Genomic DNA, 14106 nt, shown 5'->3' on the forward strand with positions numbered 1-14106 from the left:
AAGATAAGGATGTACACCACCTACTCGACTTTCCCAAGCCCACCACATATCGACAAGGCCTCGAATAAGAACTGAGTTTAACTAGCTCCAAAAGGCCTTTCTCACTTACCAAGGTGTTAGGTTCATGGCCTTCAAAAGTGCATCACAAAGCCATAAAAGCATTTCAATGCTTCTTTGAAGGCGCCGGCACTCGTGACGATTATTGACTGTACTGCATGTTCGTGCATTTAAACCATGTGTACGCCAGACATCCACGGACTCCGTTGCAAATGAGAGCTTCTCGGCAGAGACTTAGTGTATGCAAGAATTTACATTTATTTTTGCCCTATATTATCAATCACGATAAAAGGAGTAGCCGTCGCCAGATAACGGTGGTAACAGACAGACAGACAGACAGACAGACAGACAGACAGACAGACAGACAGACAGACAGACAGACAGACAGACAGCGAACTTTATTTAATCCTGAGGAGCTGCTGTCAGGACCTCCTAACGGGAGGCCATTGTAGCCGCTGGCCACGCCCACGTAAAGGACAGAACGCCGTCACGCTCCGCTCTTTCCTGGGCCCTCTGGATAGCCTGGGCTTGCTTTCGGAGTACCGTGCTTCTGATGGCTTTCTCCCATTCGGCTTCGCTGGAGAGGAAGTTGTTAGGCAACGCGGGACATCGCCAGAGCATGTGAGCCATTGAGCAAAAGGTTTCAGGGCAGTAGGGACAACTAGGGTCCACATCCGAGTACATCCTACTGAGGAATCCCCGTGACGGGAAAGATCCCGTCTGCAGCATTCTCAGTGTAGCTGACTGACCTCTACTGAGCTTCGGGTGAGGCAGAGGATAAATTTTCCGACCAAGTTGGTAATCTTTAGTAATTTCATTAAATGTGAAGAGTGGATCGTTCTGCTGAGTCCCTTCCTGCCCCTCCGGAGCTTCCAGAACGTCGCGGCGCGTGAGTTCTCGCGCACGGTCGACAACTCTGTTTATTTTTATCTAAAGAAATATATAATCGACGTGGCTTGAAAAATCTACAATTGCACTCGGATACTCATTTTATCCATTAACAGTGCGCCTTTTTCGACAAGAAAATGCGCACAGATTAGTGAGATGAAGAAAAAAAAACTACATTTGTATGAATTCGAGGGTTTTAGTTTCCGTACAGTGTCCCGGGAGGGAGTTGGCAAAATTTCTATATCTACCTCGACGTCCACGTAGCGTGTGTCACATTGCACGACGTGATGCGATATTCAAATCGAACTCGCCGGTTGAGAACTTTTCACGTGGCGTTATTGATTGTAATGAGAGAAAAAAAGGACATTAGGCGCGGCCGGCGAGATAATCGAAATACACCAGGTGGCTGTTCGCCCTGTCTTCTCCTAGATGGCGCTACTAATAGAAAGCCTCCGGTTGAGATCATTTGAGTCTAGAAAGCAGGGGCGTAGATTAATTCGGAACATTTCTCATGATAACAGCGCTGTAGTACTTTAGCTATGGCCTATATTTGGCTACTAATTGCGCAAAACTGTGGGGATTTTTTTAGCCTCTTTTTTTATTTCGCGATAATCTTGAGAAGGTTTCTGTTCTGTAATTCAAGGAAAGCGGCTCGCAGGTGCCTGATGACTTTCAAATTTAACGGCGCATTTGCGTGAGCTTCTGCTTAAATGTATTGAGAGAAGATTAGAGAGAGGCGGGGGGGGGGGGGGGGAGGGGGCGGGGTGACTCAAACGCAGTGAAGGCAAAAAAGTGGGCTACAGGGCCTTTTTCACTGTAATGCTTTTTCCTGTGTAAGCAAAGGGATCGCGATCGGTGTAGATATACGCACGACAATCTCTGTTGCTCGTTTGGCTTTGGTTTTGCTTTTACGTTTCTTAACGTAGGTGGAAGTTATCGTTTAACAGTTACGCCACTCACACGAACAGAGCCCTTCAAGACACCGCGGATGCATGATCTCCTGATAATGCGTCTGCTACTTCGACATGATATTACAGGGCTAAATAGCGCCACATAAAAACATGCGATGCAAGAGACCAACCAGAGCACTCACGGTGGTTGGGCAGCGCATATAACGCTGCTTCGTAATGAAATGTTTAAGAAAACTACAGCACGTGCTGCCCTATTAAATTCTTGTTGGCAGTCGCGCTTGGCGACGTTCTTCCTCGATAATATTATTAAGTTTGTTTTGGCTGTAAGGAAAAAAAAAACACATTTTACGATAGAACAAGGAAGTTTTAACACCATAAGCTCTGCGAAATGGTTGTATTAATAGCAACCAAGGGCGCTATAACGTAAAACTATTCCAAGCTTTTCTATTCCAATTCTGCTATCAGCCCTCCGCGATTGGTCAAACACTTTTTTCGACCACTCCCCACTTCACCTGTCTGTTACGCGACGTCACGAAAACTGCAATACACCCCCATCTGCTATGATGTGTACACACTGATTATGCATGATTTGACAGAAAAAGAAAGACAGTTATTTCTGATTCGGCCCCCTTTCGCCATTAGCCCTCGGCTATTGGTAAAAAGTTTTCGGGCTGCACCCACTTCACCTGCCTGTCACGCGACGTCACAAAACTGCACGAACTCCTCGCGTCAAAGTGACGTGTACGCGATAAAGATGCATTAATATGCCGAACAAAACTGAATTTTTTTTCGGAATAGCCGCAGGCTGCCCCGTTCCGAAAGGAATAAAAGATGGCTGCCGCCCATCGCTGAGACGCTGGCTACTCGCACCTGCCGGAGAGCATGGGTGTATTTGCGTATAATAAGACTTCTTGCGTTACCGTGTAACGTTTTCAAGCACATTCGGCACGTTTACCACCTCATTCTGCCAACTATTTTTTGCTGAGGGTCAGTTTTAGCGTCATTCTTAAGCTTCCGTTGCATGCCGCCGCGATTTTCGACCAGCCACCACAAGCTAAGTAAGGGAAAGCCGACCAATCGCAGACGCCGGCACCACCCTCTTCATCCGGTTATCGATTTTCAGTGCACTGGCTCTGCCCCAGTGAATCCCTCTCCACTTAAGCGTTCTCCTCGCCTCTTGTCAGCCAATTAGATAAGACAAGCCGCTCAGTGTAGGCAATGTTATTCGTTTTTCAAGCAAACAAAAGTGACCTCCTATGACCGAGGAGAGCGTTTGATTGGTCTGTTCAGACAACCCTGTGGGTGACCGCCCGGTGCTTGCGTCGGTGGTATACGCAAATTTGACGTCAGGAAATTGGAATAGAAACATATTGGAATAGTTTTACGTTATAGGTCCCCAATTTTCTCTTACACCGCCATAGGGAATTCATACACCGTTTGCATAACCTGCCTTCGTTCAACCCTGGTTCATTTAGTAATTATAAACTGCTCCTTAGAAATATTAGCGTTAGTGTTCTACGTGTCGAAAGAAAATGTACTCCTTTCTTCCACTACTTTGTAACGTGAATCCTACAATAATACGAAACCTTGTTACATATGGCTTCCCTATTGGAATGAGTTCCCGTGGATATCTTCAAATTTAGTAAATTTAATAGAGTAATAGGAGCAGTTGTTTGTGGCAGTAAATACACTGTTTGATGTTGAAACGCTTTTCTTCCCGTTTTTTCAGTGTTTAGTACACCTTTGGTACGTCAGCACAGAGATGCAGCTCTTCACCCTCACACTGCCATTCACCATGCTTCTGCCTAGGTACGCTAACCGCTATCTTTACTTATTGTCAAGAATACAAAGAAAAATGTAATAACACTTCAAGTGACTTTCTATTTTAGCGAGTCCAATATTTTCGCGGTTTGGAAAAACAATCCAGCTCCGGTATTGTTGACAATGCTAATAAACACTGTAAAATGTAAAGTTCCGATTCGTATACTGGCGATACAATAGTTTGTGTTTTGAACCAGTTCTTTGAACGCAACAGCCGGTTGCACGCAAAAAATAAATATACCAAAGGGGTTTATTTTCTTCATGCTTTCTTTTATTTCAGTGTCCGCAACCAAAAGAATTTCAGCGATATAAGATGTATTTTTACTAGCGATTGTATCCTGCTGACGCTAAGGACAATAAAGATGCAAGATTTGACGTACCTGCTGGAATTTAAATGGCCTTTTAAATTTTCTTTTAATTGCCACCCGGCTAGTTGTTTCGCTTAAACCGGAATTTTCCGATACAGATAAATCTTTTCGCATTTATACATAATATACCGTGATGCCCTCTCTTGGCTAGGTAGAAGCAACGTTTAGGGGACCATGAAGTAGTATCGTTTCAAGCTTTCTACTTCCCATTTGCTTCACAACAACCCACAAGCAAATCCTAGGTAGTGCACATCGCATTTCGTGTTCACAATACACGGGGTGAAATTACTTTAGTTCAAAGTGTAAACACTTCACGCGTCATTTCACATTACACATGCTCAAAACGTAGAGCTTTCCCCGGTGTTCTCTTGAGAAATAATAAAGCGATCACTAGGGGCCTCGCAGCCGCCTGCTTACCGCGGCGCCACGATTTGTTCTTTCTCTATCTCTCAGGGCAATGACCTATAGTTCAGAGCTCGTAGTATTTCATCATACCCCGTGTACCCGTATGACGACTTCCTAGCTTCAATAGCCGGTCTTCTATCTGTATTTGAGTTCCGCGCAGACAGATACATACGAAATTGTCAGATTTAACTGTTCCTTGTATACAGTGATATCAAACATGGTGCCCCATTTATGCAGTGGCGAAACGTAGATTGAGTTTTTTTTTATTCTTTTTTTGTTCTAATAGAGCGCAGTCCCATGCCGAGATATCACATTCTTATTTCGAATCAATGGAAACACAATTGTGTTTTAGACTTTTGTTTTGTTAGTGCGAATGGTTACAAATGTCTCGCCTTTCTTACTTTGTCAGGTCGAGTGGCTCCTTTTGCTTTTGATTTCCCCAGCAAATCCTGCTCAGCGGAGTTATTGATACGACGAAGTAGTGGTCTTGTCAATTTTGAGCTACTATTTTAATGTGCTGAATTTTATGTTTACGTTATCACTGCACAGGAAATAGTGCTATGCAATTGTTAGGACTTTTTTTTTATCCCATTCTTTTGTTATGGCGGTTCCTCCCGTCACAGACAACTTTTACATTTTGATGTTAACTATTTTAGAATTGTAGGAGACAGCTCGTACCGCAAATGAGGTGCTGGCTCCGCATGGCGCATGATGTGTAAATTGTATTGCTGGCGGAAATTTTCTTTTATTCTATTTCCTGCCACTGCGAAGGTCACTTGTTACTTTCTGTTTTCTATATCACTGCATCTTCCGAGCTTTATTTTTAGCTATCATTTCAATATAGCGAGCTTTTTAGTAGCTGAACTTCCCACATTATCGCAATAAATAATTAAGCACAGGAAACTCTTGAGATTTCAAATGACTAGTCGGTGATCTCAACTGCTGCACTGTATACATCGCAAGCTTTAGTAGTAGTCGTAATAATAATAATAATAATAATAATAATAATAATAATAATAATAATAATAATAATAATAATAATAATAATAATGATAATAATAATACCGATTTAATATTCCAAGGTGCGGACATACTGGAACATGAGTGGACGTCGTAGTAACTAGCGCAGGATGATCACCGGGGGTTACTTTAAGGTGCTGCTAATGTGAACAGCCGAGAGATTTCGCACAGTGCTCTCGTTAGGAATGCGTCCGGTGTAGTTGGCATTCGTTTCCGTAACTTGGTGCTGAGCGAGAGACCACTGAGTCAGTCACCGCGGCTGCTGGCAGAAAATTAAAGAGCGCACTATTAGATTAAATCTAGGCACTCTGCAACATCTGTCTCTCTAGCTCTCGCTTTCCCGACACCTAATATTTCTTCTGCTTCTACGTCCCCTTTCATTCATTTCTTTTTTCTGAGAATTGTATTACCAGAAATGTAACTTGCTTGTTATTGCGTGCTTCTATATCCTTCGCAATCGTTCGAATAATGTGAATTCGATGAACAAACACGCATGCGCATTAGTGGACGGTTTCTTGTGTTTGCGCACTGTCCTACCTTTCAGCAGCAACCGATAACCTGCTAATTCGTGCTTCCAGGTTTCCAAAAACAAGTTTGACCGTGCTGCTATTGGCTGGAGTTACCTGCAGCACTTACACGGCCTTCCGCACATTCTTTACGAATCTGCTTTACGGCATGACAACTGGCACGAACGATGGACGGTACCACAGTCTTTGAAATTCAATAACTGATTTAGTGTTAATCATTTCGTTTGGGAACTTTTTCTGTATTTTTATTACTTGCACATGATCATGAAAAAAAAAACTAAAAGAGGCTTTATTTTTTTCAGGCGCATCTTCAAAACTATAGAGTTGATTTATTTTAGACCAATAACCCACGTGGCGACGTATGTAAGTGGAATCCTGGCAGGGTACCTGGCTGTGAGATACAAGGAAGTCACCATGTCTGGTGTAAGTTATATATATATATATATATATATATATATATATATATATATATATATATATATATATATATATATATATATATATATATATACATATGTGTGTGTGTGTGTGTGTGTGTGTGTGTGTGTGTGTGTGTGTGTGTGTGTGTGTGTGTGTGTGTGTGTGTGTGTGTGTGTGTGTGTGTGTGTGTGTTCGCGCACCTGAGGTATGTTAAACTTCTGTCATGTGTTAATACAAGTGGGCTTGAGGCTTCTCGCTGGATTTTGTTCATAGCCACATCTTGCAGCAGCATACCATGACACGTGAGTTTTACGCCCTCTTGACATAAAACACAGTCTCCTTTCAATATCTATGAAAAAACTGAAAACTAGGGTTTTTACTAAGTGGGATGATTTTTTTATCAGCCTCAGAAAGAAACCATTACTCCTTAAGTAGTGGTAACCACAGTATCGCCCCAGAATTCAAAACACGTCTACTCAATGACTCAAATATTGCATTTTTTTTCTATTTCTTTAGTGCATTATATACAGCGTACGCAAGTTTCCTGAGGCATAAATCACGAATCTGCGTAGCTAAAGTGTCACGGTGAAATGTTGAATGACTTAAATTTGAATGAACCAGACTTAACTGGAGCAATTGTTCCACCTGAGCATCTCTCACGCTATGAGTACGGGTGTGTTCCCCTAAGGGTTCATCAAGCTGGTGTCGTGGAGAAAGGCAATTAACAGGCGCAGGCCTTTTTTTTTTCTGATTACTCCCGGCCCTTCCGGGAACATAGTACTATATACGTCTTGAAAGCGCGCGTGTGAAAGACCCTTCTTCTGTAGACTGTGAAATACCGGTTTAATTTCGTGATCGAACTACGGGCCCAACCAGACGGAATGTTCCAGATAACCGATGTCACCCCATAATGCCACAAAACTAGGAAGTGGATCTTGCAGTCTTAAATAAGCATGCCTTCGTGTAGGCGGAGCCAGTTCTAACTTGAACGAGGAATGTAGCCTCTTTTCGAATTAGTCCTTTGACCACACAGGGTTGACAGGAAGTTCGCTGGAGAGCCCTAAAATGAACACGGATTGCGACCTTTGTGTGCTGCAGGTTCTTCGGGGCTCGCAGTTTGGGGGCGCATGACAGCGCTGCACGGATCAGCGTCAGCTTTCGCATTAACGGGCTAACCTACTCTCTTTCAACACCACCGCCCTTTAGTTGGAGCAAGCACATAATGATTTGAAATTGTCCTTGACATAAGAAAATGGTGTTGTTTAATCTCTTTCCTTTGTGCAGATCACGCAAGCATTGCTGTGGCTGCTGTCAGCCGCAGCCATGTGCTTCATTTTATTCATCACATTGCCATGGAATCGGGGGCACTTACCGGACCCCATTACCAATGCTATATACGGAGGATACCACCGGCTGCTATGGTCACTGTCACTATGCTGGCCGGCTTACGCCTGCGCTACGGGCTACGGAGGTGTGTATAGCGCGTTCTCATTAACTGAAGTGAGGGCGGAGACGCATTGCAATATGCCAGAATGTGTTGTGGTACCTAAAGACAATGACGAAACCCTGAGCATGCATCAAATCCGCGGAGCATCCTCACTTTCCTCTGGCAGATTGCGATTGATGAAATCCGTGTGCTTGCCTTAGTATTTCGGTGGCAGCTGCAGATCGACCAATGGCAAACGCTGGGAGACGGCTGGTGTATTTGTGAAGTAAACGCAGGGAACACACTTAATGAAAACTCATTACTCTTAAGGGCAATGAATTGCTGCAAAATTCGATGATCGACAAAAGAGGCGCTCGATTTTCGTTAGTCACAATCCTACAGCATGACAGACTATGAAGGCGCGTCCACCGCTTGGCCTTGAATGGCACTGGCTAACATAACACTGCCACGGCTTAGCTTGTGCACGAAAACCCAAGAACACCCGGACAGGTGAGTCGAGGTGAGCCTCTTCATCGGCTCAAACCAATCTCGCAGGCATGATAGCACGGATGTCGTCGTGGAAAGGGTTCGTGCCCCTCGCAAGGCTCACGCACGGTGTGTACCTTCTTCAAGGCGTGTTCCTTCTTCTCCGGATGGCGCTCGTAAAGACACGCTTCAACTTGGACGACTTTTTTCAGGTAAGATACGCAGATCTGGCTATAGAGACGCTGTGGCTTCAAAAGCAGAATAGCTAAACCGTTGGAAAAGGGAGAATCTGTAGTCGAAAGCCTGGCAGACTCTTTTAAGGCTGAAAAGTAGCTTGCTTCTTCCTAATGATTTTTTAAGGTTCCATTCTCAATGTCATATTGTATTGATAGGGATTGTGACCAGTAAATTTCGAAACGAACATCACATTTCTAGAGTAGTCATGCTGCCTCTCTAGCTACCAATAAGTAAGGAAAAAATCGTACAAAAGACTTTATTTTACATGAATTGGAACGAGCTAAGTGAAGTCGGTCAAGTGAAATAAATTCAGCTGATGCTAATAAGAACACAATAAGACCATCCAAGTATTTTTGTTTCTTTTTTCTTGCCTTCCTTATTTCTTTCTTTGCAAGAGAACGTTCAATTAACACCAATACCTTTCCTAGTATAGTAAGCAGAATTTTCTGAAATACCACCTTGCCCAAGACGTGACTGCTTAGTTAACTGTTAAAGTGATCACAATGCAGTTAGTCAATTTACTCTTGTATTTACTGAATCCATGTAATGCATAAACTAGACTGCACTTTAGAAAATGTGTATGACCATAAATTCTGCTTTAACTAGGAGTTTCGCTAACATGTTTTCGCCGCTAGTCTATTCCAGGAAGATATATTACCATTATCGGCACGCACGCTCCGAATTTCTATATTCCGCCCGAGCTACGTCATTTGCACACATTTCGCGTGCATTAAAGTTTATGAACGTATAACAGTAATATCATCACTGACATAATACATTTAACTAAGATGAAAATGCTTTATTCATGGAAGTCGTTCCATACCAGAATGCGATTATATCTTTTGCGTATTGCTCCCAAATCCTTCTGTACTGATAGCAAGATGAAGACGCCTCTGATTTTAATCAGAGGTGCTTTCGAGAGAACTGCGTGATTTTAACCAGTTATCAGCAGGGTCTTTGCTATCGTCATCAGATGAAAATTTGAAGTGATGTGAGTGCAGGCCCTTATTGTTATTCTTTATGCCTGTCTTTTTGTTTTCAGTTTGTAAATGTATATTGCTTTCTGCCCAACTCTCAACGACGCTAAGAAATGCTGTCGCTTCGGGCTCAGGCCCCCATACTACAGTTGACATTGCGGTTCTTGCTTTTTCACTAAATGGACTTTTTGTCATTTTTCTTTCAGCTTACGAACACGCTGGGAATCATAGGCATCAGTTACTACTTCGCATACCTGCTTTTTCTTCTGTGTGATGCTCCCATCGAAAATGTATATGAGCACACTTTCGGCAACAAAGTTCCTGAAACTTCACAGCCTACAATGCCCACTCCCAGGCCCTTACAGACAAGTGACCAAATCCGACGGCTTCCCTGAACGTTTTCACCGAATTCGATGCGCTTCAATCAAAGTGAAATCCTTGGGTCATGCGATCTTCTTGTACGTCAATGGTGCCAACAAGCCGTGGTAAATAAAGAAAATAATGCCACCTTGGCTTTTTTTCGCACTTCTTTTAAAGCTTCTGTGCTTCCAATACAGTGCATCTGAATTTTTTTTTCATGGCACATTTTAAGCCCTTCCTTTGCTCCAGTTATAGCAGTTTTACGACACTTATAAGAGGTGCAGGGGTGGCGTAGAGGTAGAACACCCGCCTCGCGTGCAAGCGGTCCGTGGTTCGAATCCCGGTGCCGCGAAATTTTCTACCGGATTAAAACAAAAAATCTGCGTGTTGATAAAATTACATAAACAGGCCTGGAGTGTGGCCTGATACCGGTGACCAGAGCCGGTAACGCACTCCCTCACCAGAGCAGGATTGGCCACCCTGGTTCAGTAGTTGGCCACAGCCTCCTATATGAACACAACAATCGAACCCCGGCCCTCACTTCCCAGCACCTGCGAAGCAACTGACCACGGTGGCGGTCAGACCTGCGACGCAGCAGAGGGTGCTAAGAATCCCTGGCTCCGGACAGGCCGCCATTGGAATATTAACTTCGCAACGTTTAACGCTAGAACGTTATCTAGTGACGCGAGTCTAGCAGTGCTATTAGAGGGCAGTAAATGGGATATAATAGGGCTCAGCGAAGTTAGGAGGACAAATGAAGCATATACAGTGCTAAAAAGCGGGCACGTTCTGTGCTACCGGGGCATAGCGGAGAGACGAGAACTAGGAGTCGGATTCCTGATTAGTAAGGATATAGCTGGTAACATACATGAATTCTAAAGCATTATCGAGAGGGTGGTAGGTCTTGTTGTGAAACTTAATAAAAGGTACTAAATGAAGGTTGTACAGGTCTATAACGTTCCTACATCCAGTCATGATGACCAGGAAGTGCAAAGCTTCTATGAAGACGCGGAATCGGCGACGGGTCGAGTGAAAACAAAATACACTATACTGATGGGCGACTTCAATGACAAGGTAGGCAAGAAGCAGGCCGGAGACAAGGCAGTGGGGGAATATGACACAGGCACTAGGAATAGAAGGGGAGAGCTATTAGTAGACTTTGCAGAACAGAATAATATGCGGATAATGAATGCCTTCTTCCGCAAGCGGGATAGCCGAAAGTGGACGTGGAGGAGCCCGAATGGCGAGACTAGAAATTAAATAGACTTTATACTCTGCGCTAACCCTGGCATCATACAATATGTGGACGTGCTCGGCAAGGTGCGCTGCAGTGACCATAGGATGGTAAGAACTCGAATTAGCCTAGACCTGAGGAGGGAACGGAACAAACTGGTGCATAAGAAGCTGGTCAATGAGTTAGCGGTAAGAGGGAAAATATAGGATTTCCAGATCAAGCTACAGAACAGGTATTTGGCTTTAACTCAGGAAGAGGACCTTAGTGTTGAAGCAATGGACGACAACCTTGTGGGCATCATTAAGGAGTGTGCAATAGAAGTCGGTGGTAACTTCGTTAGACAAGATACCGGTAAGCTATCGCAGGAGATGAAAGATCTGATCAAGAAACGCCAATATATGAAAGCCTCTAACCCTACAGCTAGAATAGAACTGGCAGAACTTAAGAAGTTAATCAGCAAGCGTAAGACAGCTGACATAAGGAAGTATAATATGGATAGAATTAAACATACTCTCAGGAACGGAGGCAGCCTAAAAGCAGTGAAGAAAAAACTAGGAATTGGCAAGAATCATATGTATGCGCTAAGAGACAAAGCCGGCAATATCACTACTAATATGGATGAGATAGTTCAAGTGACTGAGGAGCTCTATAGAGCTCCTTTCGAGGGTCGAAAAATTCAGAACCGACAGCAGCGGGAGACCCTGCCGCTCAGATCAGACAAGCGAGACCAGGTCTGGGCCTTCCAGCTAGCCGAGGCAGCCGCTGAGACCCAGGGGATGTCGGCCATCTGCCAGACGGAAGGCGGCTGCGTCCGTCCCTGTAATTGCTGGCATCAATAAAAGTTGACTGTCTCTCTTTAACACACGAGACGACGCTATGGTGCGGGTTAGGCTGTGTTAGATTTAGTATAAGCCTGCGGTGGGGAGCATGATCGAAAGCTTTTAAATAATAGAGAAAAGGCTTGCGTGAACTTGAAAAGTACAATCTAGTACCGAGTGTAAAGCATGTACAAAACCAACGAGCAGAATGTCGCATTAAGATCCTTTGTGGAAACGATGCTATTGCTTACATATAATATTGCGCTCCTCAAGGTTGTTGACGAACTGAGTGTAAATAATGTGTTCCGATAGTTTCCAGATTCTATTAGTTCAAGAGATGGGTCGGTAACTGAGCGGCAAAGGTCGACCACCGGACTTGAAGATGAAAGCGACTTCGGGCACCTGTCAGTCTTGAAGAATAGTATGCGATGAAAACGATTGCGGGAAAAGAGCGTACAAAATGGGTGAGAGGCTAGCTGAGATATGTTTAAGTATAATGTTGTTGAATCGGAGATGATCAGATGCGGAGAGCGTTTAAGATTATTTAATAATGAGTAAATTCCTCCTTGTATGTATATAATGTATGTATGTGTGTATAATGTATATACTATATCTTGGAGCTTCTAAACACAAAGAGCCTTGCAGCGAGCAGTGAAACGAAATATTGCGAGAGCCCGCATAGCCTTCTGGTAGCAAAATTAGCATTTTAGCGGGAAATATTGTTTGTTTAAGGTGCTTTTACTTATCAAGTGTGTAACATAACTTCATCAAGTAACAATGAAGGGCTTTACTGTTGCCTCCAAAGGCACGCGCAACGCAAATATGTTATCGACGCAGATCTAGACGCGATAATTGGCGATGAATACAGGCATTCAAAGCTAAAGCATTCAGAATGTGCTTCAGTAGTAATTGAAACATTCAACAGACTGGTGACACCTCCTCCAATGTCAGTCAGTTCTTGCATTATAATCCTGTTGTATGAGTGCTAGGTGTTATTTTCGTTAGAATTTTCTGTCATTTCAAGAGGTGGGGTCTACGTCGGGTTCACCAATATGTGTTGTCCTGCTTATATTGCATAATTCACTTCGACTGGCATAAGAATATACATAGTTTCTGTTGTTTTCTGTTACGTCCCACTCATTTTCCACTTTGTAATAAAGGATGCATGAATCATATTTCTTTTTAAATATTCTTCATATGGTATCTAGATGGTTTCTATTTATCAAAATTTACTGTACCACTACTCGTTATTTTATTGACTGAGAAGAAAAGAGCACCGTCATCTATGTCTGCGGCAAGAAAGAAAACAGGAGGAATAATTGCAATGTTGATGTAATTCTAAACACATTTCTTTCCTGCAACAGTGTCTGAAGTTCTTGTAGCCAGCAAAAATATTTTGGCTAAATACAGGTAAATTTTCTGCGGTAATACAGGTAATTTTGTTAGGTGACTTCAACTTATCAGGTATTCAATGGCATTCACATGAAATTACAGGAACCGAAGTAGCATATTGTGAACTTCTTTTAGACCTTGACTTTTGTTTTAACTTATGCCAAATTGTGTCTGAATACACGCGTGTTTTTAAGGCTGCTTCCTCTATTCTCGACCTTTTATTTGTATCATTGCCCCTGGAAGCAAACGTTAAAATCTGTGATGTAATTGAGGGTATATCAGATCATAAGATGGCTATCTTTTCCTTGGGTATGGCGTCCGCCAAGTTGCATAGTGATTACAAAAATACAGTTTTGAATTTTGCGGCTGCCGATGACTTCTCTGTTTTAGAAATGTTTGAAAACTCCTTCGATACGTTTGTTCTCCTTCAAAAATCGAATGCAGGTACGGATAAACTATGGGATTATTTCTCGCAGGTGGTCACTGAATGCATTCAAATCTTTATTCCAAAACGCCAAAAAAGCAAAGAAAAATCCTTAGATAATACGTGTAGTGATCCATGCCAAAAGGCCACTGAAACATAAATGGAAAGCACACTCCAAGAAACCTTGCCCTGAGGGGAAGAGAACAATTCACATTATGAGCACGTAATTGAAGCGTCTTGTTAAAAAATCCAAGGATAATTTTTTATAATGTTATGTTAAAGAAATTCTTACACGAAGCGCCAGCAAAGCTCTGGAGATCCGTGAACCCAAATAG

General features: G+C 43.0%; 1 protein-coding gene across 2 annotated transcripts in view; it reads left to right on the plus strand.

Annotated features, from left to right (window-relative positions):
- LOC142584654 (nose resistant to fluoxetine protein 6-like) overlaps positions 1-10044 on the plus strand; it is a 44267-nt gene extending 34223 nt beyond the window's left edge. For both annotated transcript variants that reach the window (XM_075694809.1, XM_075694805.1), the window contains exons 10-15: positions 3586-3665; positions 6049-6171; positions 6300-6420; positions 7702-7888; positions 8399-8541; positions 9750-10044. In XM_075694809.1, coding sequence (XP_075550924.1) covers positions 3586-3665; positions 6049-6171; positions 6300-6420; positions 7702-7888; positions 8399-8541; positions 9750-9938 — 843 coding nt within the window. In that variant the 3' untranslated portion in view covers positions 9939-10044. The remainder of the gene's footprint in view (positions 1-3585; positions 3666-6048; positions 6172-6299; positions 6421-7701; positions 7889-8398; positions 8542-9749) is intronic.
- Positions 10045-14106: the final 4062 nt, after the last annotated feature.

Source organism: Dermacentor variabilis, chromosome 1 (assembly GCF_050947875.1).
Source record: "Dermacentor variabilis isolate Ectoservices chromosome 1, ASM5094787v1, whole genome shotgun sequence".
Classification (NCBI taxonomy): domain Eukaryota; kingdom Metazoa; phylum Arthropoda; class Arachnida; order Ixodida; family Ixodidae; genus Dermacentor; species Dermacentor variabilis.